General features: G+C 40.9%; 1 protein-coding gene across 5 annotated transcripts in view; it reads left to right on the top strand.

Annotated features, from left to right (window-relative positions):
- Positions 1-25313, top strand: part of NPAS3 (neuronal PAS domain protein 3) — a gene marked incomplete at both ends in the record, with an annotated part of 777262 nt that overhangs the window by 523148 nt on the left and 228801 nt on the right. For all 5 annotated transcript variants that reach the window (XM_083352401.1, XM_083352400.1, XM_083352399.1 and 2 more), the window contains one exon: positions 16518-16607. In XM_083352401.1, the coding sequence (XP_083208527.1) occupies positions 16518-16607 (90 nt within the window). The remainder of the gene's footprint in view (positions 1-16517; positions 16608-25313) is intronic.

Raw genomic sequence — 25313 nt, 5'->3', positions numbered from 1 at the left:
CGACCTGTATGACGCTTGCCTGCCTCGGGGAGACCCCTACCATCTCGATGACTGGTATGTCCTGGCAGAGGAAGTGGAAATAGACCTATTGAAAAGACAACGCAGAGGAAAACCATGGGGCCGCCCGCCACTCGAGCAAACACGTGAGGGGGAAAACCCACCGGCCACGGCTAAAAAATCAAAGGGATGTTTCAATTGCGGGAGAGAGGGCCACCGTGCTGCAGAATGTCGTTCGAAAGCCCCTCCACGCAAAACAGAGGCACCATCTTCCAAAAAGCTGGGGAAGTCTCAAGGCAACCCAAAAGAATCTTCCATGAAGGGGACAGAAGCTGTAGAGTCCACAATTTCTGCCAAAACCTGGGATTGGACTCCGGCCTACACTGCAGGGGCGGTGGACACCTCGGAAGACAGCTCAGAGGGAGAACCTTTGGTAAGTGGACCTCTTCCACCCATACTTAAGACAGTAACTATATTAGCTTCCTCTGCACCAAAAGCCAATGAAATAAAAGCTTTGATAGACTCTGGCTGCATCCGCTGCCTCATCAGCCCAACACTGGTGGAGGAACTGAGCATCCCAGTGAGGAGGCTAAAACAACCAATCTCCTTCAGTCAATTAGACGGGTCTATAGCAGGGGGGGGACCAGCTACCCTAGCCACTCTACCACTCCATATGTCCCTGGGGTCCCATGAGGAAGACATAACATTTATAGTGGCCCCAGGCATGGCATGCCCAATGATTTTAGGACTGGAATGGCTGAAGAAATGGAACCCCGGGATAAACTGGAGGACTGCAGAACTCAACTTCCCAAAAGGGGAACAGGAAAACGTAAAACCCCCAAACACCCCCCCAACCCAGAGGGAGGAAAAAGCAGCAGTGGGGGAAGAGAAGGGGCTAACAGAGATACCGGAGGAATACAGGGACCTGGCTGAGGTTTTCAGTGAGGAAAGAGCAGATGAGCTCCCCCCCCACCGCCCCACAGACTGCACCATAGAATTCAAACCTGGGGCAAAACTCCCAAAACCCAGGATGTATGCCATGAGCCCAAGGGAAATGGCAGAAATGGAAAGATTCATAAAGAAAAACTTAGAAAGAGGATTTATTGAGCCCGCCAAACCCAAAGTAGCCGCCCCGGTTCTGTTCAGGGAGAAGAAGGATGGTTCCTTTCGTTTGGTTGTAGATTACCGGAACCTAAATACAATTAGTGAATGTAATCTATACCCCCTTCCCCTAATGAAGGATATGCTATCCCACCTATCGAAAGGAAAGATTTTTACCAAACTAGACCTGAGGGAAGCATACTACCGTATTAGGATTAAGGAAGGAGACGAATGGAAAACTGCATTCAACTGCCCAATGGGGTGCTATCAATTCAAAGTACTGCCATTTGGACTGCAAGGGGCCCCCGCAGTCTTTATGCAATTAATTAATGACGTACTGAGAGAGCACCTATATAAGGGGGTCCTGGTTTACCTCGATGACATCCTTATCTTCACAAAAACCAAAGAGGAACATATCAAACTAGTCAGAGCAGTCCTGAAGAAATTGCGAGCTGCCCATTTATATGCTAAATTATCGAAGTGTGAATTTCATAAGGAAAGAATCGACTACCTGGGATATCGCATATCCCCAGAGGGCATCGAAATGGACCCAGAGAAGGTCAGGGCAGTACTAGAGTGGGCACCCCCCCGCACACGGAAGCAATTGCAAAGTTTCCTGGGGTTTGCAAATTTCTACCGCCAATTCATCCCTGCATTCGGCCAAATAGCCATGCCCCTCACAAATTTGTTGAAAACGAAGGGGGGGTCACCCGTGAAGCCCAGCCAGCCTCTGAAATGGTCAATGGAATGTCAAGCAGCATTTGAGAGGCTAAAGAGACTCTTTTCTGCGGAACCTGTACTTAAACACCCAGATCCCAACAAACCTTTTGTAATACAGGCAGATGCGAGCGACGTAGCAGTCGGAGCCGTATTACTACAAGAAAATGATGAGGGGGCGTTGCAACCTTGCGCATATACATCCAGGAAACTTACAGAAACTGAACAACGATGGCCAATATGGGAGAAGGAAGCATTCTCATTAAGGTGGTCATTATTAACTTGGCGTCAATTTTTGGAAGGAAATAAAATACCTTTCCAAGTCTGGACTGACCACAAAAATTTAGAAGCACTAAAAACGCCCAGGAAGCTCACTCCTAAGCAAGCCCGCTGGTCCCAACACTTTCACCGATTCAATTTCACTCTCAAACACTTACCGGGGGGAAAGAACTTCCTGGCAGATGCATTATCCCGCATGCCCCAATATAACAGCACAAGAGTTACTGACTTTAAACCACTTGTACCGGAACAACAACTGGCAGCACCAGTCACCACCAGGGCACAAGAAAAAATGAAACCGAAGGTAGATAGCCAAACTGGAATAGAATTCAGGAAATCTTTGGAAAGTGATGAATGGTTCCAGAAAAATAAACATGTGTGCACAATTAAAGATGGACTGCCGTGGGTGGGGGAGAAGCTATATATACCTGCCACACAGAGAATCAATTTCATGCAACTGTGCCATGATACAAAATCAGCAGGACACTTTGGCTTTGTAAAAACCTTACACTTAACTAAAAGGCAATTTTGGTGGCCATCTATGAAAAAGGACATAGAAAGCTATGTGGGTAGCTGTCAAATTTGCGCAATGGCCAAGAGGTTACAAGGGAAATCGCCAGGACTGTTACAACCAGTGGCGAATCCCTCAGCCCCATGGAAAGAAATAGCCATGGATTTTATTGTGGAACTACCAGAAAGCAACGGAAACACCGTTATCTGGACTGTTACTGATCTGTTCTCTAAGCAAGTCCATTTCATACCTTGCCCAAAAATTCCTACTGCAAAAACATTAGCAAAACTTTTTGTACAACATATTTACAGATTGCATGGAGCACCACTACGCATCATATCTGACAGGGGGGTGCAATTTACCTCAGCATTCTGGAAGGAATTTTTATCTCTGTTAGGAACCACCCAAGGACTGACATCTAGTCATCACCCTCAGGGTAATGGTCAATCTGAAAGGGCTAACTCTGTACTTGGACAATATTTAAGATGTTATGTACATTTTCAGCAGAACAATTGGACAGACCTGCTGCCTTTCGCAGAAGTGGCATATAACAACGCAATTCACTCCAGCACAGGTTACACTCCTTTTCAAGTAGCCACAGGCCAGAGCTTCAACCCCATACCTGACCTAACCCCAAAAGAACCGGTAATTCCAGAACTAAAGGAATGGATTGCTCAGTTACAATACACCTGGCCTATTGTCAGAAAAGCATTAACAGAGGCTAGATTAGCACACAAGACACAGGCAGACAAGAAAAGATCTGATCCCACACCGTTCAAGGTGGGAGAGATGGTATATCTGTCTACAAAATACCTTAAGTCTCTCCAACCCTGTAAAAAACTAGGACCAAAATACATTGGACCTTTTCCAATTAAAAGAATCATAAACCCAGTAACAGTTGAATTAGAACTACCTAAAAATCTTAGACGAATACACCCAATCTTTCACTGCAGTCTAATAAAGAGAGAACAACAATCTCCCCTACGAACAAAAATTCCACCACCACCACCTCCCATCATGGTGGAAGGAGAACAACATTTCGAGGTGAAGGAAATTCTGGATTCCAGGAGACATCATGGAACAACTCAATATCTAGTGGCTTGGAAACACCTCCCCTCCTCAGAAAATGAATGGGTCAGCAAACACCACGTTAAAGCACCAAAGCTGCTTAAGAGATTTCATACAGAATATCCAAACAAACCGAGTTAACATTTACACATGTTATTTTTTCTTCTCTTTTCTTTTCTCCCCCTACAGATGGACACACCTTTCTTCTAAGGAGAGCGGACTGTCAGAATCCATTTATATCATATTCATAAATGGAATGTTTCAAACATATCCCATGGATTCTGTCATCTCCCGAAGAGAAGAGGATAGATGTGTATTGAACCGGCAATAGGCATTTCAAAGGAAAGGAGAAGCCTTTTGAACTGGGGAAACAAAAGGGGGGGTTAGCATCTGGGTTTTGTCAGCAATAAACAAAAGGGTCCTAACTTCCTCTTTCCCACGAGATGGATGATACGAGAGGAAGGATGGGGGGGGACTGACCAAATGGGGATTAAGGGGGGTTAAACCGGGAACTCTTTATAAGGGTTTACATCGTGGAAATATTAAGCCCTGTCTCATTTCCTACAACCGAGCACGTCATAGTAAAGATTTCTTTTGGACTAAAATCCTGACTCCAAGAGTTTTTGTCTTCCTAAGACGTGGTTTGGGGTGGGTCCTGACAGAGAGGCATATTGTATGCTTGTATGTGCTTCACATGCACATATGTGAATACACACATTCACAGATAATGAAGTAATCAATATAAATCTATCAAAGAAACTTGTGAAATATTATGAATTATGTGCTACTGCTAGTAGGGACAAGAATCGTATTTCTACAATAATCAAGAATGCCAGCAAGGACTGTGATGTGGAGGCTATTGTACATCTTGGCACTAATGATCTGTCCCAAAAAGATGTACTCTCTGTGCAGAATGATTTCCAGAGCTTGGGGCAGGAACTTAACAGGGTCAGTCATAAAGGACTCAAATATCTATACACCAATGCACAGAGTATGAACAGTAAGCAGGGTGAATTAGAAATTCAGGTAAATGAGGGCAGATATGATATTGTTGCCATTACGGAAACATGGTGGGACGAAACCTACAAATGGAACACACAGCTAGAGGGATTTAAACTATTTAAAAGAAACAGACTAAACAAAAGAGGAGGAGGAGTTGCTCTCTATATAAGAAATAACTTTATCTCTACAGAAATAGAGCATAACAATGACGAAAAATGTAAACTTGAAAGCATTTGGGTCAATATAAAAGGGAAAAAAAATGACATTGCCATAGGTGTATACTATAGGCCGCCCAACCAAGCAGAGGAAATAGATGAACTTTTTGCTAGTCAGCTAACTAAGGTATGTAAGAAACACATCACAATAGTAATGGGGGACTTTAATTACCCTGATATCAACTGGGAGACAAACTCTGCACCAAGTGGAAGATCAAACAGATTCCTGTCAAACCTAGCAGACAACTTTCTCTCCCAAAAAGTAGAGAAGGGAACTAGGGGATTAGCCATATTGGATTTAATTCTCACAAACAGAGATGAAATGATAGAAGGTGTCGAAGCCACAGGAACCTTGGGGGGAAGTGATCATGCAATATTGGAATTCAACATTCTGGAGGCACAAGCAATAGAACACAGCCAAACTAGAGTCTTGGACTTTAAAAGAGCTAATTTCAATAAACTTAGAGGTACCATGGGAAGAATTCCATTGATGAGAATCCTAAAGGGGAAAACAACTCAAGAAGCTTGGGAAATTTTGAAAAGTGAGATAATAAAGGCCCAGTCTAGTACAATACCAACAAAGAAGAAAAATAACAGCTCTCAAAAGAAACCAGCATGGCTGCATAAAGAACCCTCTGATAAATTGAAAGATAAAAAGGACAAGTATAAGAATTGGAAAGAGGGGCACATAACTAAGTCAGAATATCAGCAAATAGCCCGTGCCTGCAAAGATGAAGTGAGGAAAGCTAAGGCTCAAAATGAACTAAGGCTTGCGACCAAAGTCAAAAATAACAAAAAATGCTTCTTTCAACATATAGAAAACAAGAAAAAAGTTAAGGAAATGATTGGTCCATTAGTGGGTGAAAGTGGCAAGAAGGTGACAAGCAATAGGGAGAAAGCAGAACTATTTAATTCATTTTTTGCATCTGTCTTTACACAAAGGGAAAAAACAGTCCAACCTACCAAAACCAGTGCCATAAAAAACAGAATAGAAATGCAAGTTAAGATAGGCAAGAAAATGGTAAGTGAGCACCTGTCCAGCCTAGACGAGTTCAAATCACCAGGACCAGATGGATTACACCCCAAGGTTCTCAAGGAACTGGCAGACGTGATCTCAGAACCACTGAACTATATTTTTCAAAGATCCTGGAGCACTGGGGATCTACCAGAGGACTGGAAGAGAGCTGATGTAGTTCCCATCTTCAAAAAAGGAAAAAAAAATAGATCCAGGAAACCACAGACCTATCAGCCTGACCTCAATACCTGGGAAGATTCTGGAAAAGATAAACAACAAATCAGCGAACACCTTGATGCAAACAAAGTCATCACTAAAAGTCAACATGGGTTTGTCAAAAACAGATCATGCCAGACAAATCTTATTACATTCTTTGACCAAGTGACAAAACTAGTGGACCAGAGGAATGCTGTAGATATAATTTACTTGGACTTCAGTAAGGCATTTGATAAAGTAGATCACAACCTACTACTTGATAAGATAGAAAAATGTGGGTTAGATAGCATTACCACCAGATGGATTCGTAGCTGGCTGGCAGGCCGTACTCAGCATGTGGTCCTCAATGGAACCGCATCTACATGGAAGGAAGTGTGTAGTGGGGTGCCCCAGGGCTCTGTTCTGGGCCCGGTGCTCTTCAATATCTTCATTAATGATTTAGATGAGGGGATAGATGGGGAACTCATCAAATTTGCAGACAACACCAAGCTGGCAGGAATAGCCAATACTCCAGAAGACAGGCTTAAGATACAGAAGGATCTGGACAGACTCGAACACTGGGCACTGTCTAACAAAATGAAATTCAATGGTGAAAAAAGTAAGATTCTACATTTAGGCAGGAAAAATCAAATGCATAGGTATAGTATAGGTGGTACCTTGCTCAATAGTAGTAACTGTGAGAGGGATCTCGGAGTCTTAGTAGACAATCACTTCAATATGAGCCAGCAGTGTGCTGCAGCTGCCAAAAAAGCCAACACAGTGCTAGGCTGCATTAACAGAGGGATAGAATCAAGATCAAGTGAAGTACTAATACCACTTTACAATGCTTTGGTAAGGCCACACCTGGAATACTGCATCCAGTTTTGGTCACCACGATGTAAAAAAGATGTCGAGACTCTAGAAAGAGTACAGAGAAGAACAACAAAGATGATTAGGGGGCTGGAGGCTAAAACATATAGAGAACGGTTGCAGGAATTGGGTATGTGTAGTTTAATGAAGAGAAGGGTGAGGGGTGACATAATAGCAGTGTTCCAATATCTCAGGGGCTACCACAAAGAAGAGGGAGTCAAGCTATTCTCCAAAGCACCTGAAAGCAGGACAAGAAGCAACGGATGGAAACTGGTCAAGGAGAGAAGCAACCTAGAACTAAGGAGAAACTTTCTGACAGTTAGAACAATTAACCAGTGGAACAACCTGCCTCCAGAAGTGGTGAATGCTCCAACACTGGAGGTTTTTAAGAAGAGACTGGACAGCCATTTGCCTGAAATGGTATAAGGTTTCCTGCCTGAGCAGGGGGTTGGACTAGATGACCTCCAAGGTCCCTTCCAACATTATTATTATTATTATTATTATTATTATTATTATTATTATTATTATTATTATTATTATTATTATTATTTCCAGTTAGGTACTCTCTCCTATCTCAAAACAACTCTGGCAGGATGGGAGACAAAAAAAACATAATGATGATTTGATGGGCAGAGCAGGGGAAGAAGAGGGAAAAGGAGGAAAGTCCAGTTATATGAGAACTCTATGTTTGCAACATTTCTAAAACAGGATACTATTACTGTGCTAGAGTTCATTTTTTAAAAACTATAGATAAGAAATATGAAGTGGAGTGTGAGTGTGAGTAATACAATTGGGGGTTGATTTCTGTGCTATGTAATTTCCAAAAATGTTGAAGGTGATATAAAAGGGCAAAAATGGCATTGGAAAAATGAAATAAATAACCCCACTACAAGCACAATAGGGTTTGATATATCTGCCCTGCATATTGTTCTGATTCACATGAATTAAAATTTATCAGCAACATTATTTAGACATACCACAGCTCCTCGTTAGGTCTGAAAATAATTTGCCTCCTATTGACCATATAAATTTACTAAAATCTGATAAGGAGAATATCCCACTGTTTCTTTCTGACTTGATTAGAGCTGTTTTCAAGACCAAGAAAACTATCTCCATTAATCAGATACCTGGATCCCTTTAAAGTGTTTATTTTAGTGTTTCCTCTAAGATTTTGTCTCAAACTACTTGGGGGGAAGAAAATGTAGATTTCGGCATGTTATTATAATAAATCTTCTTGAGGAGGGGCATATATTAACATTTGTGTCAGTACTTTTTCATCTTAATCCAACCTTGTTTAATAATCAGAAAATTCTACATAGTGGGTAAGAATATGTAATTAACTCTTTGACCCCAGAATCTTAATTGGTGCCTGTTGAAAACAGTGGGGCAGTTTGAAAAAAAAGTTGCCTGTGGTGATTGAAATAGCATAATACATAATAGGTCCCTCCTCCCCCAAATCAAAATAAGCTAATGCTGGAGAATTTTAGTTGTGTTTTGTATATAGAAGGTAGGAGAAAAGGGTCATTATACCAACCAGCATTTCTACCCAAACTTTAAAATCAGGGATGATCACATTTCTACAAAAAAAATTTTTTGTACATTGTCAACTTTTAGAAATCAGTTCAAGAGAGAAGAGTTCCACATATTTGAAGGAAAAGTATTGTTTAATGTTGGAGATGGCTAAACTATAATTTACATCTTGATTGGTTCATAATAACAGGACAGTATGCAAATCCTTAGCAATAGTCACACTTTCTGCCGGTGTTAAAGGTGAAATGATTATACAACAAATTGCTTTTTAAAAAATCTAGTCTGTTTATTGACAGAGTTTCAGTACCGCATAAATACCAATTGGTTTCTCTACTGAGTGATGAAGAAAACCTTGCATCAGACATTTCTATGCCCAGGGCTTAATGCTTTATTGAATTACTCTAACTGGCTATGTTTTTGCCCCTGAGGAACCTATAACTGAAGCATGCAGAGCATTGAAACACAGTTACTCATGCAAGTATTCATATAGCTTAGCAACATTTTGAGGCACCAACACTTGTTCTGTCTTTTAGTTCTGGCTCTGCCTTCATTTGTTTTGTTATATTCCTTGCCACCATTTAAGACAATTCACTGACCTAGCAATGTGATGAGTCTGTTTAGTTAGACATCCAACAATTCAGTGAATGTTATCAATATTGGACATTGACAGTTAGTTATGTATATACATGTATATATTTCCTTTCTGAAGGCCATATTACTCAATAAATCAAATTATTGATAAAGATGGAGATGCAGTGCTTCTAAATTAAGCTTTTGTTGTTGTTCAGTCACTAAGTCATGTCCAAACAGGCTCCCCCATTCTCCACTGTCTCCTGGAGTTTGCCCAAATTCATGTTCATTGCATCAAAATTAATTAATCTACTTTTCAAAAATCCATTTCAATAATCATTGTTGCTCAAAGTTGGAGCTGTTTTAGTATATTCATAGGTAATTACTTTTCCATCATTTATTCTGCATTGGGCTTTTGAAAACAAGTGCTTTCTCCTGTCACTTATTTATTTGATCTAGAAGGTGCCCGACTCCACAGCAACCTCGGGCAGGTTACATTTAAAATGGAAAAAAGATCAAAAGATTCTTAAGTGCCTGGACAAGCTACATTTATTTTGGATTCTTTCTTTCTTTAAGGTGGTTTGATCCAAAGATCAACTGGAGCATGGTGGCTTGTGTGGTTAGAATGCTGGGTTGACAAGCTTCAAGCCCACATTTAAGACCCAAGTGACGCTGCGGAGCAACATATTAATTTCTTATTTATAAGTGGACAAGGAATTACCAAGATTTTATAGTTAATGCTCAGTGTAATTTTGATTAGTAATTAATAATAAAAAGTACTGTTTCATATAATAATAATAATAGTAATAATAATAATAATAATAATAATAATAATAATAATAATAATAATAATAGTAATAATAATAATAATAATAATAATAATAATAATAATAATAATAATAATAATAATAATAATATAAAGTTGGAAGGGACCTTGGAGGTCATCTAGTCCAACCCCCTGCTCAGTCAGGAAACCCTATACCATTTCAGGCAAATGGCTGTCCAGTCTCTTCTTAAAAACCTCCAGTGTTGGAGCATTCACCACCTCTGGAGGCAGGTTGTTCCACTGGTTAATTGTTCTAACTGTCAGGAAGTTTCTCCTTAGTTCTAGGTTGCTTCTCTCCTTGACTAGTTTCCATCCGTTGCTTCTTGTCCTGCTCTCAGGTGCTCTGGAGAATAGCTTGACTCCCTCTTCTTTGTGGTAGCCCCTGAGTTATTGGAACACTGCTATCATGTCACCCCTCACCCTTCTCTTCATTAAACTATACATACCCAATTCCAGCAACCGTTCCCTATATGTTTTAGCCTCCAGCCCCCTAATCATCTTGGTTGCTCTTCTCTGTACTCTTTCTAGAGTCTCGACATCTTTTTTACATTGTGGTGACCAAAACTGCATGCAGTATTCCAGGTGTGGCCTTACCAAAGCATCTGGTCCTGGTGATTTGAACTTGTCTAGGCTGGACAGGTGCTCACTTACCATTTTCTTGCCTATCTTAACTTGCATTTCTATTCTGTTTTTTATGGCACTGGTTTGGGTAGGTTGGACTGTTTTTTCCCTTTGTGTAAAGACAGATGCAAAAAACGAATTAAATAGTTCTGCTTTCTCCCTATTGCTTGTCGCCTTCTTGCCACTTTCCCCCACTAATGGACCAATCATTTCCTTAACTTTTTTCTTGTTTTTTATATGTTGAAAGAAGCTTTTTTTGTTATTTTTTACTTTGGTCGCAAGCCTTAGTTCATTTTGAGCCTTAGCTTTCCTCACTTCATCTTTGCAGGCACGGGCTATTTGCTGATATTCTGACTTAGTTATGTGCCCCTCTTTCTAATTCTTATACTTGTCCTTTTTATCTTTCAATTTATCAGAGAGTTCTTTATGCAGCCATGCTGGTTTCTTTTTTCTTTTTTTTATTAATTCCATTTATATCCCGCCATTCTCCGAAGACTCAGGGCGGCTTACAAGCTTAGCAGTAGCCTTCATTCTATGTATATGCCTGCTTATTAGGGCTTTCACACACACCCCAAGCGGCATTATTACAAAGTCAGCTTAATTGCCCCCAACAATCTGGGTCCTCATTTTACCTACCTCGGAAGGATGGAAGGCTGAGTCAACCTTGAGCCTGGTGGGACTCGAACCTGCACTAATTGCAGGCAGCTGGTGTTACTTAAGGAGGCATTAGCCCACTGCTCCACTGCTGTTATTTTTCTTCTTTGTTGGTATTGTACTAGACTGGGCCTTTATTATCTCACTTTTCAAAATTTCCCAAGCTTCTTGAGTTGTTTTCCCCTTTAGGATTCTCATCCATGGAATTCTTCCCATGGTCTCTCTAAGTTTATTGAAATTAGCTCTTTTAAAGTCCAAGACTCTAGTTTGGCTGTGTTCTATTGCTTGTGCCTCCAGAATGTTGAATTCCAATATTGCATAATCACTTCCCCCCAAGGTTCCTGTGGCTTCGACACCTTCTATCATTTCATCTCTGTTAGTGAGAATTAAATCCAATATGGCTAATTTAAGTACATTAATTTTTTTTACAATGTAAGTAAGAATTTAAATCTCTGAACTAAATGCCAAAATCTCCACTATCTATGGCTTAAAAATACAAAAAAGAAACAGAAAAAACTGCTAAAGTATTATGTATATAATACATAATACATAATATTACGTAAATTGTAATTTCTCCTTTCTTTTACTCTGAATAAGGTACAATTTTTATAGACATTTAAATGTTTTTGTGTGTCTCTGATTTCTGTTTAGTTTATTTTTTTGCCCTTAAAAACCAATAATAATATTAATATTAATGATGATGATGATGATGATGATGATATGATGATGTTACAAGGGACCTTGGAGGTCTTCTAGTCTAACGCCCTGCTATTACATAATAATAGATAATATGCATGAAGCTTGTTTGGATCTCGTTTGGATCAACTTTAAAGTTTGTCCATTGAAATTGCTCCTAAGTAATTGATGTCAGTGTTCAAGGTTTTTGTGCTAAACATCCGAAAATAAATTATGGTAATTTTCAGATAAACTACTTGCTTGTATAAATTCTTGTGTTTGACTAAAATCTATACAGATTTACATTTTTATTAATTCATAAATATAAATTGAAGATCCTTCTTTAATATGTTAACTATACTGCTTGTTTTCTCATAACTGACGTATTCTCCAACTAAAGCGGTTTTTGTACTCCCTCTACTAAATTTAAGAATTCCTTTACATTTAAGTAGATGAATTAGTTTGTGTTTTTAGGTGGGTCATGTATATATTGTAGTGTGGAAGATTGCAGAGTTGTGAAAAGACAGGAGGAAAGGTTAATTAAAATGAAATATTAATAGTCTGCCATTAATTCCCAAATAGAATAGAATAGAATAGAATAATATAATAACTTTATTGTTACTTTGAATGTACACTAATCAGCATACATTAAAATGAAATTTCATTGCATAGAGCTCTCAAAGGGTCACCATCTCCAATATACACCACATAAATATTAAATAAACAAACAAACAAACAAACAAACAAATAAATAAGCATATACCCACATATATTATATGACACAGAGAAACAACACAGTCCAGTTTGGATTATGTATATATGTGCATGGTGAGTTAAATTTTGAATTTACCGACAAAGAATTAACTAGAATAGCTATTAGAATAGCTATTTTGAGCTTTTTAGTTCTCATGTTCATGGTGAGAAAAACAAATCTTGTGAGCTTACCAGTGGGTGTGTGGGGTCTCTAATAATGCTTTGAGCTCTAAGCACATAGTGCTTATAAGCAGCATTCTGAATACCAGGAAGTGAGCTTCCCATGATCTTCTCAGCTGTCCTTACCACTCTCTGTAGGGACTTTCTATCTGAGGCACTGCTGCCACCAAACCAGACAGTGATGCAGTTTGTTAAAATGCTCTCAATCGTGCCTCTGTAAAAAGTGGCCAGGACAGAAGGAGAAAGGTGTGCTCTCCTCATCCGACACAGGAAATGCAGACGCTAGTTTCCACGCTTCACTAAGGATGATGTGTGGAAAAACCAATTCATATTGTTAGTTATCTGTGTTGTTGTTGTTGTTGTTAGCTGCGAAGTCGTGTCCGACCCATCGCGACCCTATGGACAACATTCCTCCAGGCCTTCCTGTCTTCTACTATCTTCTGGAGTCCATTTAAGCTCACGCCTACTGCTTCAGTGACTCCATCCAGCCACCTCATTCTCTGTCGTCCCCTTCTTCTATTGCCCTCGATCTTTCCCAGCATTAGGCTCTTCTCCAGTGAGTCCTTCCTTCTCATTAGGTGGCCAAAGTATTTGAGTTTTAGCTTCAGGATCTGACCTTCTAAAGAGCAGTCAGGATTGATCTCCTCTAGGACTGACCGGTTTGATCGCCTTGCAGTCCAAGGGACTCGCAGGAGTCTTCTCCAGCACCATAGTTCAAAGGCCTCAATTCTTTGGCGCTCAGCTTTTCTTATGGTCCAACTTTCACTGCCATACATTGCAACTGGGAAGACCATAGCCTTGACTATACGCACTTTTGTTGACAGGGTGATGTCTCTGCTTTTTAGTGTGCTGTCTAGATTTGCCATGGCTTTCCTTCCCAGGAGCAAGCGTCTTTTAATTTCTTGGCTACAGTCCCCATCTGCAGTGATCTTGGAGCCCAGGAAAACAAAATCTGTCACTACCTCCATTTCTTCCCCATCTATTTGCCAAGAATTGAGAGGGCCAGATGCCATGATCTTGGTTTTCTTAATGTTAAGTTTCAACCCAAGTTTTGCACTCTCTTTCTTCACCCGCAACAAGAGGCTCTTCAGTTCTTCTTCACTTTCTGCCATTAGAGTGGTATCATCTGCGTATCTTAGGTTGTTGATATTTCTTCCGGCAATCTTAATTCCAACTTTTGATTCATCTAGCCCTGCCTTTCTCATGATGTGCTCTGCATATAAGTTAAATAGGCAGGGTGACAGTATACAGCCTTGCCGGACTCCTTTCCCAATTTTGAACCAATCAGTGGTTCCGTGTCCAGTTCTCACTGTTGCTTCTTGACCCGCATATAGGTTTCTCAAGAGACAAATAAGATGATCTGGTACTCCCATCTCTTTAAGAACTTGTAGTTATCTGTACCCCCAGATAATTAATACTGTTGATCACCTCTACAGCTGCATCCTTGATACTGAGTGGAGTATGACTATGCTGGCTCTTTCTAAAATCTACAGTGATCTCCTTTGTTTTATCAACATTTAGAACCAGGTTAGTTTTATTGCACCATTAACATTAACACCATTAACATTTATTGCACCATTAACATAATTGTAACGTAAGAGTCGTTTTTAATTTTATTTTGACTCTCTATCTCTTCCAGTTATCTTAACATTTTAAACCAGTAGCACTTTGGGTATGATCTAGTTCCCTATACTGGTTTAACAGTGTAATGGAATGTGTGGATGACTTTGGAGAAAGAGAGGAAAAGATGCTGCCTAGGAAATAATCAGATGAAAGAGGCAAGAGCCCTTAGTGCTTCAACTGTCAGAGAAAAAAAAATTAGGGAGGACCTGCCCTAATGGATCAAACAATTAAAGATGGAAATGAGGAGTGTGTACTTTCAGACTTGCAAGACTCTGTTCATGTAGACTTAATAAAGTAGAATTAGTTCATTTTATCATGTTTCCTGTCTGGTTTACTTGGAGTCCTGACAATCAGGCAGTTCATTCAGCATCCTGATTGCCAAGAACTGAAGTTACCAGGGCTCCAGAATTCTCACAATGTCTACTGTGGCATGAATTGGAACAGCATCCAATTCACAGTATTTGGGCTCCTGAGAAATACAGTTTCTCAAGCACTAATGTGAAGTAAGATTGGAATGTGAAATGCTGACAGGGTCATGTATCAGAACTTAATGGAAGCTTCCTTACTACATGTGCCCCAATCCACTTGTTACCCTGTTAGTTCTATTGGCTAAGTTTAGACAAAAAGGAATTATCAGGGAGCATCTTCAGGATTTATAAAACTATGTTGGCTCAAAATTGGGGGTGGTGGTGGTTTAAGACTACATCTAGAGGATACCAAATTTAGCAAGGTTGACAGATAAATCACATCTTTGCTGATCTAAAGGGTTATGATTCTTTGATCTACCACTAGTCACCCAGCAATTGACAAATGATGGTGGTGGTGACCAATTCTCAGCCCTTCAGGATAGGCCAGGCAGGAAACAGATACTGGAAGGTCTTATTGCTGTTGGGTATAGTAACAGAATCTTCGGTCATGAACAGAATCTTGTTCAAGTTCTCTATGTCTCATCTTAGAATAAAGCAAATCAAGGTAGGGTTATTTAAGTGACTTTCTCACTATTCTTTCTACCTCTTGATTTCATGTCTCATTCAAACCTTCCCAAATGTCAGCTCTAATTTTTTTTTTGCACCCAACAGATGTAACACAGTAGCTAATCCATAGTTTCTGTTCATCATTATAGGTTTTTTTTTCTTTAAAAAAAATCAGGGGATAGCCGCTTTTTTATTTTTCTTATTAATAAGAGCTCAACATTTTCTGTAACAAATAGTACATATTTCTAAGTAAATACATGTAATACCTAGAACAGTATTCTTTCCACCCATTGTAATGCCACAATTTGAGAGAAATTGAAATGTGAAATTGCAGCTGGCCAGATTCTTTCTGTTTAACATATATAAGGCAGTAGTCCGCCCCCTGCCCGCCCCATGCCTTTCCCAGGTATCAGGAGCTTAAAAGCAGCTGTAGAGTCTGTAATGGCAATAGGTAGGAGAAATATAGTTGTGTGGTACACAGCTGAAATTCAGCATAGCCATCTAAAGCACTCACTTCCCCATAAGACACAGTCTAAACTTGTATCATTGCACCACAGGACGAATATTTATTTAGTCAACAAAAATGTACATGCACAGTCTTATATACTCTAGTATTGTGTCAGTTTGAAATAAGATGGTTTATTAATTGATGTAAGTTTCACATGGCTTTCCTAAATGTTTATATACCAGCAACAATGTTCTGTCAATTTATTCTTGCATCTATATCGAAAGCCCAAATACCTGTCAGAATACAATTTAAATCTACACATTTATACTGACAAGATTACATTTTTCAGGATATCTGTGTTTTCTAAATGTGAACCTAGTTGACAGTAATGTGTTGATTAGTTTTGCTTGTGTTTAAATAAAACAGTAAACGTGTGGGCACGCTTGCAAATAAAGAGAAGATCATAATTCCTTGTTAATTTTCAAATTACTACTATTCACAGTCATTTCTTCTCTATTTTCTGAAAGGAACATCTTGTCATTTCTCTTCTAACTACAAATAATGTTTTATGCATTTTAATGTGTTGATGTCTGTAAGGAAAATGCATTGTTTATGACAGTTAATGTTTTATCTGTTTGTATATATTTCACTGTATGTAACATCTCACTTTTTTCTTCCTTTCTTTCTTTGCAGTCACTGGATGGATTTGTATTTGCACTAAACCAAGAGGGAAAGTTTTTGTACATTTCGGAAACAGTCTCCATTTATCTTGGCCTCTCCCAAGTAAGTAGAACATTTAATGATGCACATTCCATTTTAGGGCTCACTCTTTCTAAAATGGTAAGACGTTCTGGAACTTTTCACATCAGGTTGAATTTATAATGGAATGGTTTGGTTTTACACATCTGGAAGGTGTAAGTTGATAAAGAATGTTCCAATGGAAAAGAAAAGGTGGGAGCTTGAAAAATCCTTTTCTCCCATAAAAATCATTATTAATTCATTGAGAACAAATGAAGTTTCTTCTCTCAGTTGTTTTGAACTTTAAACTTCCCTAGCTGTTAGGAATGGGACTCAGAAATAGTACTTCCCTTGTGCCCTATTACTGGATGTTTATGGAGAACCCGACATTATCCTGGGAGCTGACACAATGGCAGGGAGTCTCTTGGAGTCAGAAAACGCTGAAAGAAACCATTAAAAAGGCTTAGAGGGAGGATTTCAACAAAGACACGGTCTCTCTTTTGCACATGTATAGTAAATGGGTAGAGAATATTTTTTTTGAAATGGTGCAGTGTAATGGTTCGTTCTTTTCTGTCATTTCATTTTAAAATCCACGATTGTATGAAGAGGAAAAATTATTTTTATTTTTTTACAGTTAACTGAGCTGTCAGTAACCATGGAATCAAAGATTTCCTGAATTTGGGAAGCCTTCGAGGCTTTTTTCATGATGATTACAAAATAAGTTATAATTGAATTACACTTGAGGAACCCAACTATGATAATATTACATCTTTTTGCTTGTATTGGGTGTTTCGCTTGCATTGCTGTGATTATTAAGACAGTCCTTGGATTGCAACTTTTCATAACATTATGATTTAATTGAATGTCCCAAATTAAGTTGAAAAAGTTTAACTGCAGTAATCAATTAAGAATTATATGAATAAATGAAGAAAGGAGTGCTGACTATGGAAGTATGAATGTCTGGAGGAAAGCCAGGATAAAAACCTAACAACAACAATAATTACAATAACTTGTGTAAAAAAAAAATACCCGGACTGAAAATAATGAGATACAAGTGGAGAGTATTATTTATGAAATGTACATTGGTTATATTTGTTTACATTAAATCTCTCTCTCTCTCTCTCTCTCTCTCTTTTTCTGTGTGTGTGTGCGTGCGTGCATGTGTGTGTGAATATGGTGAGAGAATTAAGAACAAAATTCAATACTTTTATATCTCACTATGATCTTAGCTTGGTAATAGGATATAATTCCTGCTTTGATTGGTTTGGGTATCAGTTTCAAATGTTTCATAATTTGTTAGTGGTAAATCACACATTATAATCTCAATTTATTAATGGAGGTGTTTTTTTTTTTAAAAAAACCACAGAATACATTAATGTATATTATTGTCTTGGGTTCATATTACATATTAATCTGTTTTGTGCAGTGTCCAAAAAAGTTTAATAAAGCAGCAAAAAGAAGGATGGTTAATCAGTTTAAACAGGTAAATGCTAATTAGGAAACTCCTGAAAGGCATCCATTATACACTGTCTGAAAACAAATTTTACAGCCCTGGTTAGTGTTGTAATCCAAATTCTGTCAAGGCAACTGCATTTTCTGTAATTGAGATGTGTATGTTTGCTTTGCATAACAGATGGCTCTGTATGCTTAGACTGATAGCTAGGAAAATAATAATTGCATTATTCTGGCCAAAAGAATATTAGCTCTTGGGCTGGGGCCATTTTAGGCAGTCCTCCTGCCAGCACAGCATATGCACATATATGGATTCGATTTTCAAGGAAATTGATGCATCTGGAATAGTGTCACCATCTGAAATATCATCTGTTCAAGAAAAAAAGTTGGCTTTAACCCTGTCTGCATCCTCCTTGCTAAAAGCATACTCCTATAGTAAGCTGCAGCACTGTGGCTCAAACTTTTTTGAACTACAGGCAGACTAGCTTTCTACAGATTAGGGCCCTCCAGCTGCCTATAATTTCAGCTCCCATAAACCAAAACCTAGACTCTGGGGCAGGTTATTGCTTTTCTGCTTATAATAGTGGGTTGAATGTAGCATCTGGCCAAACAATAGGGAACACCTTTATCTTTTTTAGTCAGTGCTTTGCTGAAAAAACATACGATTAAAAATAAAACTGTGTAATTGCCAATAAAATGAGTAAAATCTGCTTCCTGAGGTCAAATATTCTTCTTCAAAGGTCGGAAAAGAAAGGTGGCATCATACTGAGTTCAGGATAGATTGCTTGCTTTTTAAAAATGTAAGGAAATATTTCTCAAGATCCCTGATGTGATTATTTTCACCGTTGTTGCAGTGCAAATCCATTCAGAGCAGCTTTGATCCCACTGAGAACACTTTGATGCAATGGACAGATGCACAGCCCTTTTGATGCCCTGGGGAAGAGTTGTGCTGCTCTCTGTTTTTGAGAGAGGAAGTACATAGCTTGCCAAAACAGAGATTGGCGCAGGAGTTGAGGAGGATCATTATTTAATCTCTATATAATATATCGAAGTTTCTTGTCTGTTGCCTCTTGGCGAAAAGACCAGCAGAATTAGCTAGGTAAGATTTGGGAGCTTTATTTCTGTTCGTGAAAGGTTTTCTTCATATTTAATTCCTTTCATTCATGTCCTGCTCTTTGCAGCTTAAACATTAGTGGTAGATTCATTATCATTTTCTTTGGAATGACCTGCAGAATTGTGTACATATCTTTTACACATCTTTGACATTCTGGGTATTTTGACAAGATGGTTTCCTATCTGTATGTGCCCGATCACAAAATAGTTATCTAGCATCAGATCATAAAATGGCTATTTATTGAAGGCAAACTGGTGAGATTACTTTGTACTGTTTCCTCCAGTCTTCAAGAATGCTGTCCTCTACTTCATCTTCCTTGTTTTTCTGAAAGGGTCTGGAGACCTTGAGCCATCTTTCCTGTTTTTCAGAATTCATCATAGAGTCCATAATAATTGTTACAAATATAGATGATGCTTTGGGCTGAAAATCTTTCTAGCCAGTTTTATATTTCTTTGCTATTATTATTTAAAAGTAAAAGTTCCCTTTTCCCACTTTCTCCAGTACCAAGGGCAGAAATACCCTTCTCCTCACCTTTAACATACTGTATCTTCCAGGTTGAAGTGACTTCAGAGTCTTGACAATATGGTGTGCCAAAATGAATAAAGCACCAATGGGACAGATTACTGCTCCCTACTGAAGTACCAGTCAAATATTGGGAAAAGAGAACTCCATCCCTCTGTGGTCTGCCACCATTGCATCTCAGTGGGATGTGGGAAAGAGGCTAGAGAGGGAACATTACTGTGGTTTAGGCTACAGTGGACTCAGTCAGGAGGGAGATTGTTCCCCATCTTGGATTGAAAATAAAGGAAGAGAAGGGATGCTTAAGAGTGTTACAGCCCCCTGAGACTTGAGCTGACTGTGGAGCATTGAAACATTCATGGAAATACGTGATCACAGTGAGCAACAGTTCTTCATATAAATGATCAGTTGAGAAAGATACTGATCATTCAGGAGGGGAGGGGAATCAAAGCTTATCTACAGAAAGCCAAATTTGAATCCTTAGATGCAACAGTTCTAGTTGCTACTAAGGTATTGTGCCTTTTATCTATGGTATGTTCAAGTAATTTGTATCCCAAAAGCATTGTATATTTCAGATTAGGAGAGTGTTCATACAGTAGCCTATAAACCTCCTTTTTCAAAAGTTTGGAAAAGAAAAAGGAGTGAATGTATTTAAAAGAATAAATGGGTACTTAAGTTACAAATCTATAAACTATTCCAAGTATCACCCTATCTTTTCCCTAGAGTTCAGAGATTGTCAGTGTAATAGCCTTTCCAGAGCTATGATGTTTTCAATATTCATCACTAACAGTGATTGCAATAATTCACACTAAATTAAGCATTCTAAAACTTTTATTTACTGCAGAAGAAAGTGAACATCAACAGAAATTACTGTGCCAGCACAAGCTCAAAAAGTTTTCCAAGTGTGAAGATCATTGTAGCGACCTGTTATGTTACTGAATTCTTGTTTTTAATAAAAATGCCAGGAACAAGCTTTAAAGGGTTATGGGCTTGCTTTGAATTCATAATACTGTAATTGCTATAAAATAAACACTGCTGGGTTCCTGATATTAGCTGGCAGAGGTTTCAGATATTTACATAAACTTTACAGTTTTTCAGGAATTTAATTGTTCAGAAGTGTTGGATTTGTATTTTTTGAGAGTAATGCTTCAGTGACATCTTTCTATCTGTGTGCACAATGTATTTGCTTCCTTTTCTCCTGAAGTATAAGGCAGCCTATATGGGATTTTCACTTAATTTAATTCCCCTAATAATCCTATGAACTACATTGAGCTAAGAAATACTCACCCAGGGAGTTTCCATAGATGAATGTAGGCTTGAACCTGGGTTTCCACAGTGCTACTCCAAAAATTTAACTATAGCACCACAGTGGTTCTTTTCTTAACTTTGATTCTGTTGCTAAATATTCAAATTGATTTTAGAAAAGGCTGAGGAACAAGATACAATATTGTTTATGCACACTAGATAACTGAGAAAGTCAACCATTCTAAAATGAAGTCACTATATGCTTTCTTCATTATAGAAAGCTCTTTCATTGTTTTGATTGAGTGTTAAGTTGTGGAATGGCCTTAGGGAAATGGAAATCCTAAAACAACTCATTTTCTTTATGTGAAACCTATAGAGTGACAAGAAGACACAGTCTATGCAGGACAAGGTGAAACAGACTTGTGGCAAGTTGACAAAGGAATAAGACAAGGCTGTGTATTTTCTTCTTATTTATTAAAACTATATCCTAAATATATATTGAGGGAGGCGAAATTGGAAGAAGATGAGTATATTTTTAAATCTAGAGAAAGAAGCACCAATAGTATGGTGATAACTCTTTTCTGAAAGTTGGAAATGTAAATGAACTAGAGGTTCTACTAATGAAAGTCAAGTGGGGGAAAATGTGATTAAGATTAAGAAAGCAGAGGTGCTTAACTCATTTTTTCCATCAGTCACACACAAAAAGAAATTATAACGCAACATACCAAAAAAACTCCTGCAAAAGACAAACTAGAAACAAAAATTAAATAAGCAAAAAATGGTAAGAGAACACCTATCTGACCTTGATGAATATAAATCACCAGGACCTAACAGATTATATCCTAGAGTTCTGAAGGAGCTGGCAGATGTTATCTCAGAACCATTTATTTATTTATTTATTTATTTTATTTATTTGTTTTTATAAACCGCCCTTCTCCCGAGGGACTCGGGGCGGTGTACAGAGTAAGATAGGCAACATAATGAAACAGTATTGAAAAACAATAATCAAAACAAAACAAACTGGGACCCCAATTAGAGCTATCAGAGCTATCAGGCCAGGCCGGACTGCTGGAATAGGTAAGTCTTTAAGTCGCGCCGGAAGGTGCGGAGGTCGGGGGCCATCCGGATTTCAGTTGGTAAGCAGTTCCAGAGGGCTGGCGCACCCACTGAGAATGCCCTCCCCCTGGGGGCCACCAGCCGACATTCCTTGAGCGGTGGCACCCTGAGGAGGCCCTCTCTGTGGGAGCGCACAGGGCGGTGGGGTGTTGGCATTGGCAGAAGGTGCTCCCGTAGGTAGTCCGGACCCATGCCATGTAGGGCTTTGTATGTCATTGTTAGCACCTTGAACTTCACTCGGAAGGCAACTGGAAGCCAGTATAGCGCACGGAGGAGAGGTGTGATATGGGAGTATCGGGAGGCTCCCAAAAGTGTCCGTGCCGCTGCACTTTGCACCAGTTGAAGCTTCCGAGTGGATCTCAAGGGCAGCCCCATGTAGGGAGCGTTACAGTAGTCTAGGCGAGAGGTCACAAGGGCATGGGTGACTGTACGTAAGGCATCCAGGTCCAGATAAGGCCGTAGTTGGCGCACCAGTCGAACCCGGGAAAAGGCCCCCTTGGTCACAGCTCCTATGTGATCTTCCAGGGAGAGCTGTGAGTCTAGGAGGACACCCAGGTTGCGGGCCCTATCAACAGGGGGTAGTAACTCATCCCCGATGTTAAGGGATGGGATGCTCTGAGTATCCTGGCTTGCCGGTACGTACAGCCATTCAGTCTTGTCCGGGTTCAGTTGAAGCCTGTTCCTCCCCATCCATTCCCGGACCGCTTTCAGGCAGCGGGACATCACGTCGAGGGCATCACTGATGTTGTTTGGAGTTGAGATGAAAAGCTGGGTGTCATCAGCATACTGATGGTACCCTACTCCAAAGCTGCGAATGATCTCACCCAGCGGTTTCATGTAGATGTTGAACAGGAGAGGCGAGGGGACCGACCCCTGAGGGACTCCGCAAACGAGAGGCCTCGGGGTCGACCTCTGTCCCCCTGCCAGCACCGACTGCGAGCGACCCTGGAGAAAGGAGGAGAACCAACGCAGAACCGTGCCTCCCACTCCCAGTCCCCTGAGGCGTCGCAGCAAGATACCATGGTCGATGGTATCGAAAGCCGCCGAAAGGTCTAATAAGACTAGGACAGAGGAATGGCCCCTGTCCCGGGCTCTCCAGAGATCATTCATCAGAGCGACCAATGCCGTCTCCGTGCTGTAGCCCGGCCTGAAGCCCGATTGGTACGGGTCTAGATAAACCGCTTCATCCAGGACCTGAGGAAGTTGGTGCGCCACCACGCTCTCAACAACCTTCGCAAGGAAGCGAAGATTGGAGACTGGATGAAAGTTATTCAATGAGGATGGGTCCAAGGTGGGCTTCTTGAGGAGAGGTCTCACCACCGCCTCCTTCAAGGCGGTGGGGAAGTGACCCTCACTCAGAGAAGCAGAGATGACCGCCAGGAACCAGCCTCGTGTCCCCTCTCGAGCCGCATAAGCCAGCCAGGAAGGGCATGGGTCCAGTAAGCATGTGGAGGAGCTCAACCTCCTCATAATCCTGTCTACCTCCTTAGGAGTCACAGGATCAAATTCCTCCCAGATGACGTCGACAAGACTGTCCATGTCTTGTTCTTCCAACTCAGCCCAGTTGGAGTCCAGGCCGGTTCGAATCCGAGCAATTTTATCCAGCAGATATTGACCGAATTCCTCGGCACAACCCTGCAAGGGTTCCTCCCTCACCTCTTGGTTCAGTAGGGAGCGAGTCACCCTGAACAAGGCAGCCGGGCGATTATCTGCGGACGCGATGAGGGTGGAAAAGTAGTTGGATTTTGCCACCCTTATCGCAGCGAGATAAGACCTGGTGAGGATTCTTAATCACAATCGGTCGGATTCGGATCGACTGGATCTCCAACGGCTCTCTAGGCCCCGTCTCCGACGCTTCATCTCCCGGAGCTCCGCGGTGAACCATGGGGCTCGCTGGGATCTGCGCCGGGTCAGAGGCCACAGGGGTACAACTCGGTCCAGAGCCTCCGTGGCTGCCTTTTCCCAGGCTTCCACTAAGGCATCCGCCGAGCTGTGAGCAGGGAGTGCATGTGCGTCCCCAAGCGCTGCCTGGAACCTATCAGGGTCCATTAGGCGCCTAGGGCGGTACCATCTGGTTGGCACCGTGCACCCACGGCGGGGGGTGGCAAAGGGGAAGTCTAGCCGTAGGAGGTGATGATCGGTCCATGACAGGGGCGTAACAGTCGTGGCACCCCCACCGATATCATCACGCCACCGTCCAGACAAGAACACCAAGTCTGGGGTGTGGCCTCTCTCATGAGTTGGTCCAGAAATTATTTGCGACAGGTCCATGGCCGCCATGGAAGCCATGAACTCCCGAGCCAGTTCGGACGATCCTCCCAGGGACGGTAGGTTAAAGTCGCCCAAGACAATGAGTTTTGGGAATTCAACCACCAACCCTGAGAGGACATCGAGTAGCTCGGGCAGGGCTGCCGCTGCACGATTAGGTGGTAGGTACGCCAGCAGCAGGCCCAACTGCGCCCCTGGGCCATATCTCAGTAGGAGAGACTCACACCCAACCATCTGAGGGATGGTGGTCTCTCGCGGGCTAAGGGATTCCCTGATGATAACTGCCACTCCCCCGCCCCTTCCATGGGTCCGAGGCTGGTGCAGCACCTGGAAACCTGGCGGGCAGAGGTCAACCAGAGGGACACCACCCTCTGGGCCCAGCCAGGTTTCCGTGATGCAAGCCAGGTCCGCGTGCTCGCTCTCCACTAGGTCACGAACGAGGTGAGCCTTGTTAGCTACGGACCTGGCATTCAGGTAGACCAGCCTTAGCATAGGAGGCTGCACACCTTCGCTCCCGGGTCCTCCGGGGAAGTACAGAGGGTATTGCACCATATCTTTCAAAAATCCTGGAGCACCGGGGAAGGGAAGTACCTGAGGATTGGAAAAGGGCTGGTGTGGTTCCTATCTTCAAGAAGGGGGGGGAAGATCCAGGAAACTACCGACCAATCATTTTAACATCAATACCTGGGAAGATCCTGGAAAAGATAATCAAAAAACAGATCTGCAAACAACTAGAAGCAAACAAAGTTATAACCAGTAGCCAGATCATGCCAAACCAGTCTTATTTCATTATCTGATACTAAATTAATAGACCAGTGAAACGCTGTGAACATAGTATACTTAGATTTCAGTAAGGCATTTGACAAAGTAGACCACAACCTGCTTCTTAGTAAAGGAGAAAATGGTGGGATAGGCAACATCACCACCAGATGGATCTGTAGCTGGCTGACAAACCATACTCAGCGAGTAATCCTAAATGGTACTACATCCACAGGGAAAGAAATAAGCAGTGGGGTACCACAAGGCTCCATCTTAGA

The sequence above is a fragment of the Vipera ursinii genome, assembly GCF_947247035.1.
Source record: "Vipera ursinii genome assembly, chromosome: 1".
Lineage (NCBI taxonomy): Eukaryota > Metazoa > Chordata > Lepidosauria > Squamata > Viperidae > Vipera > Vipera ursinii.
This window is presented reverse-complemented; position numbering and strand designations above follow the sequence as displayed.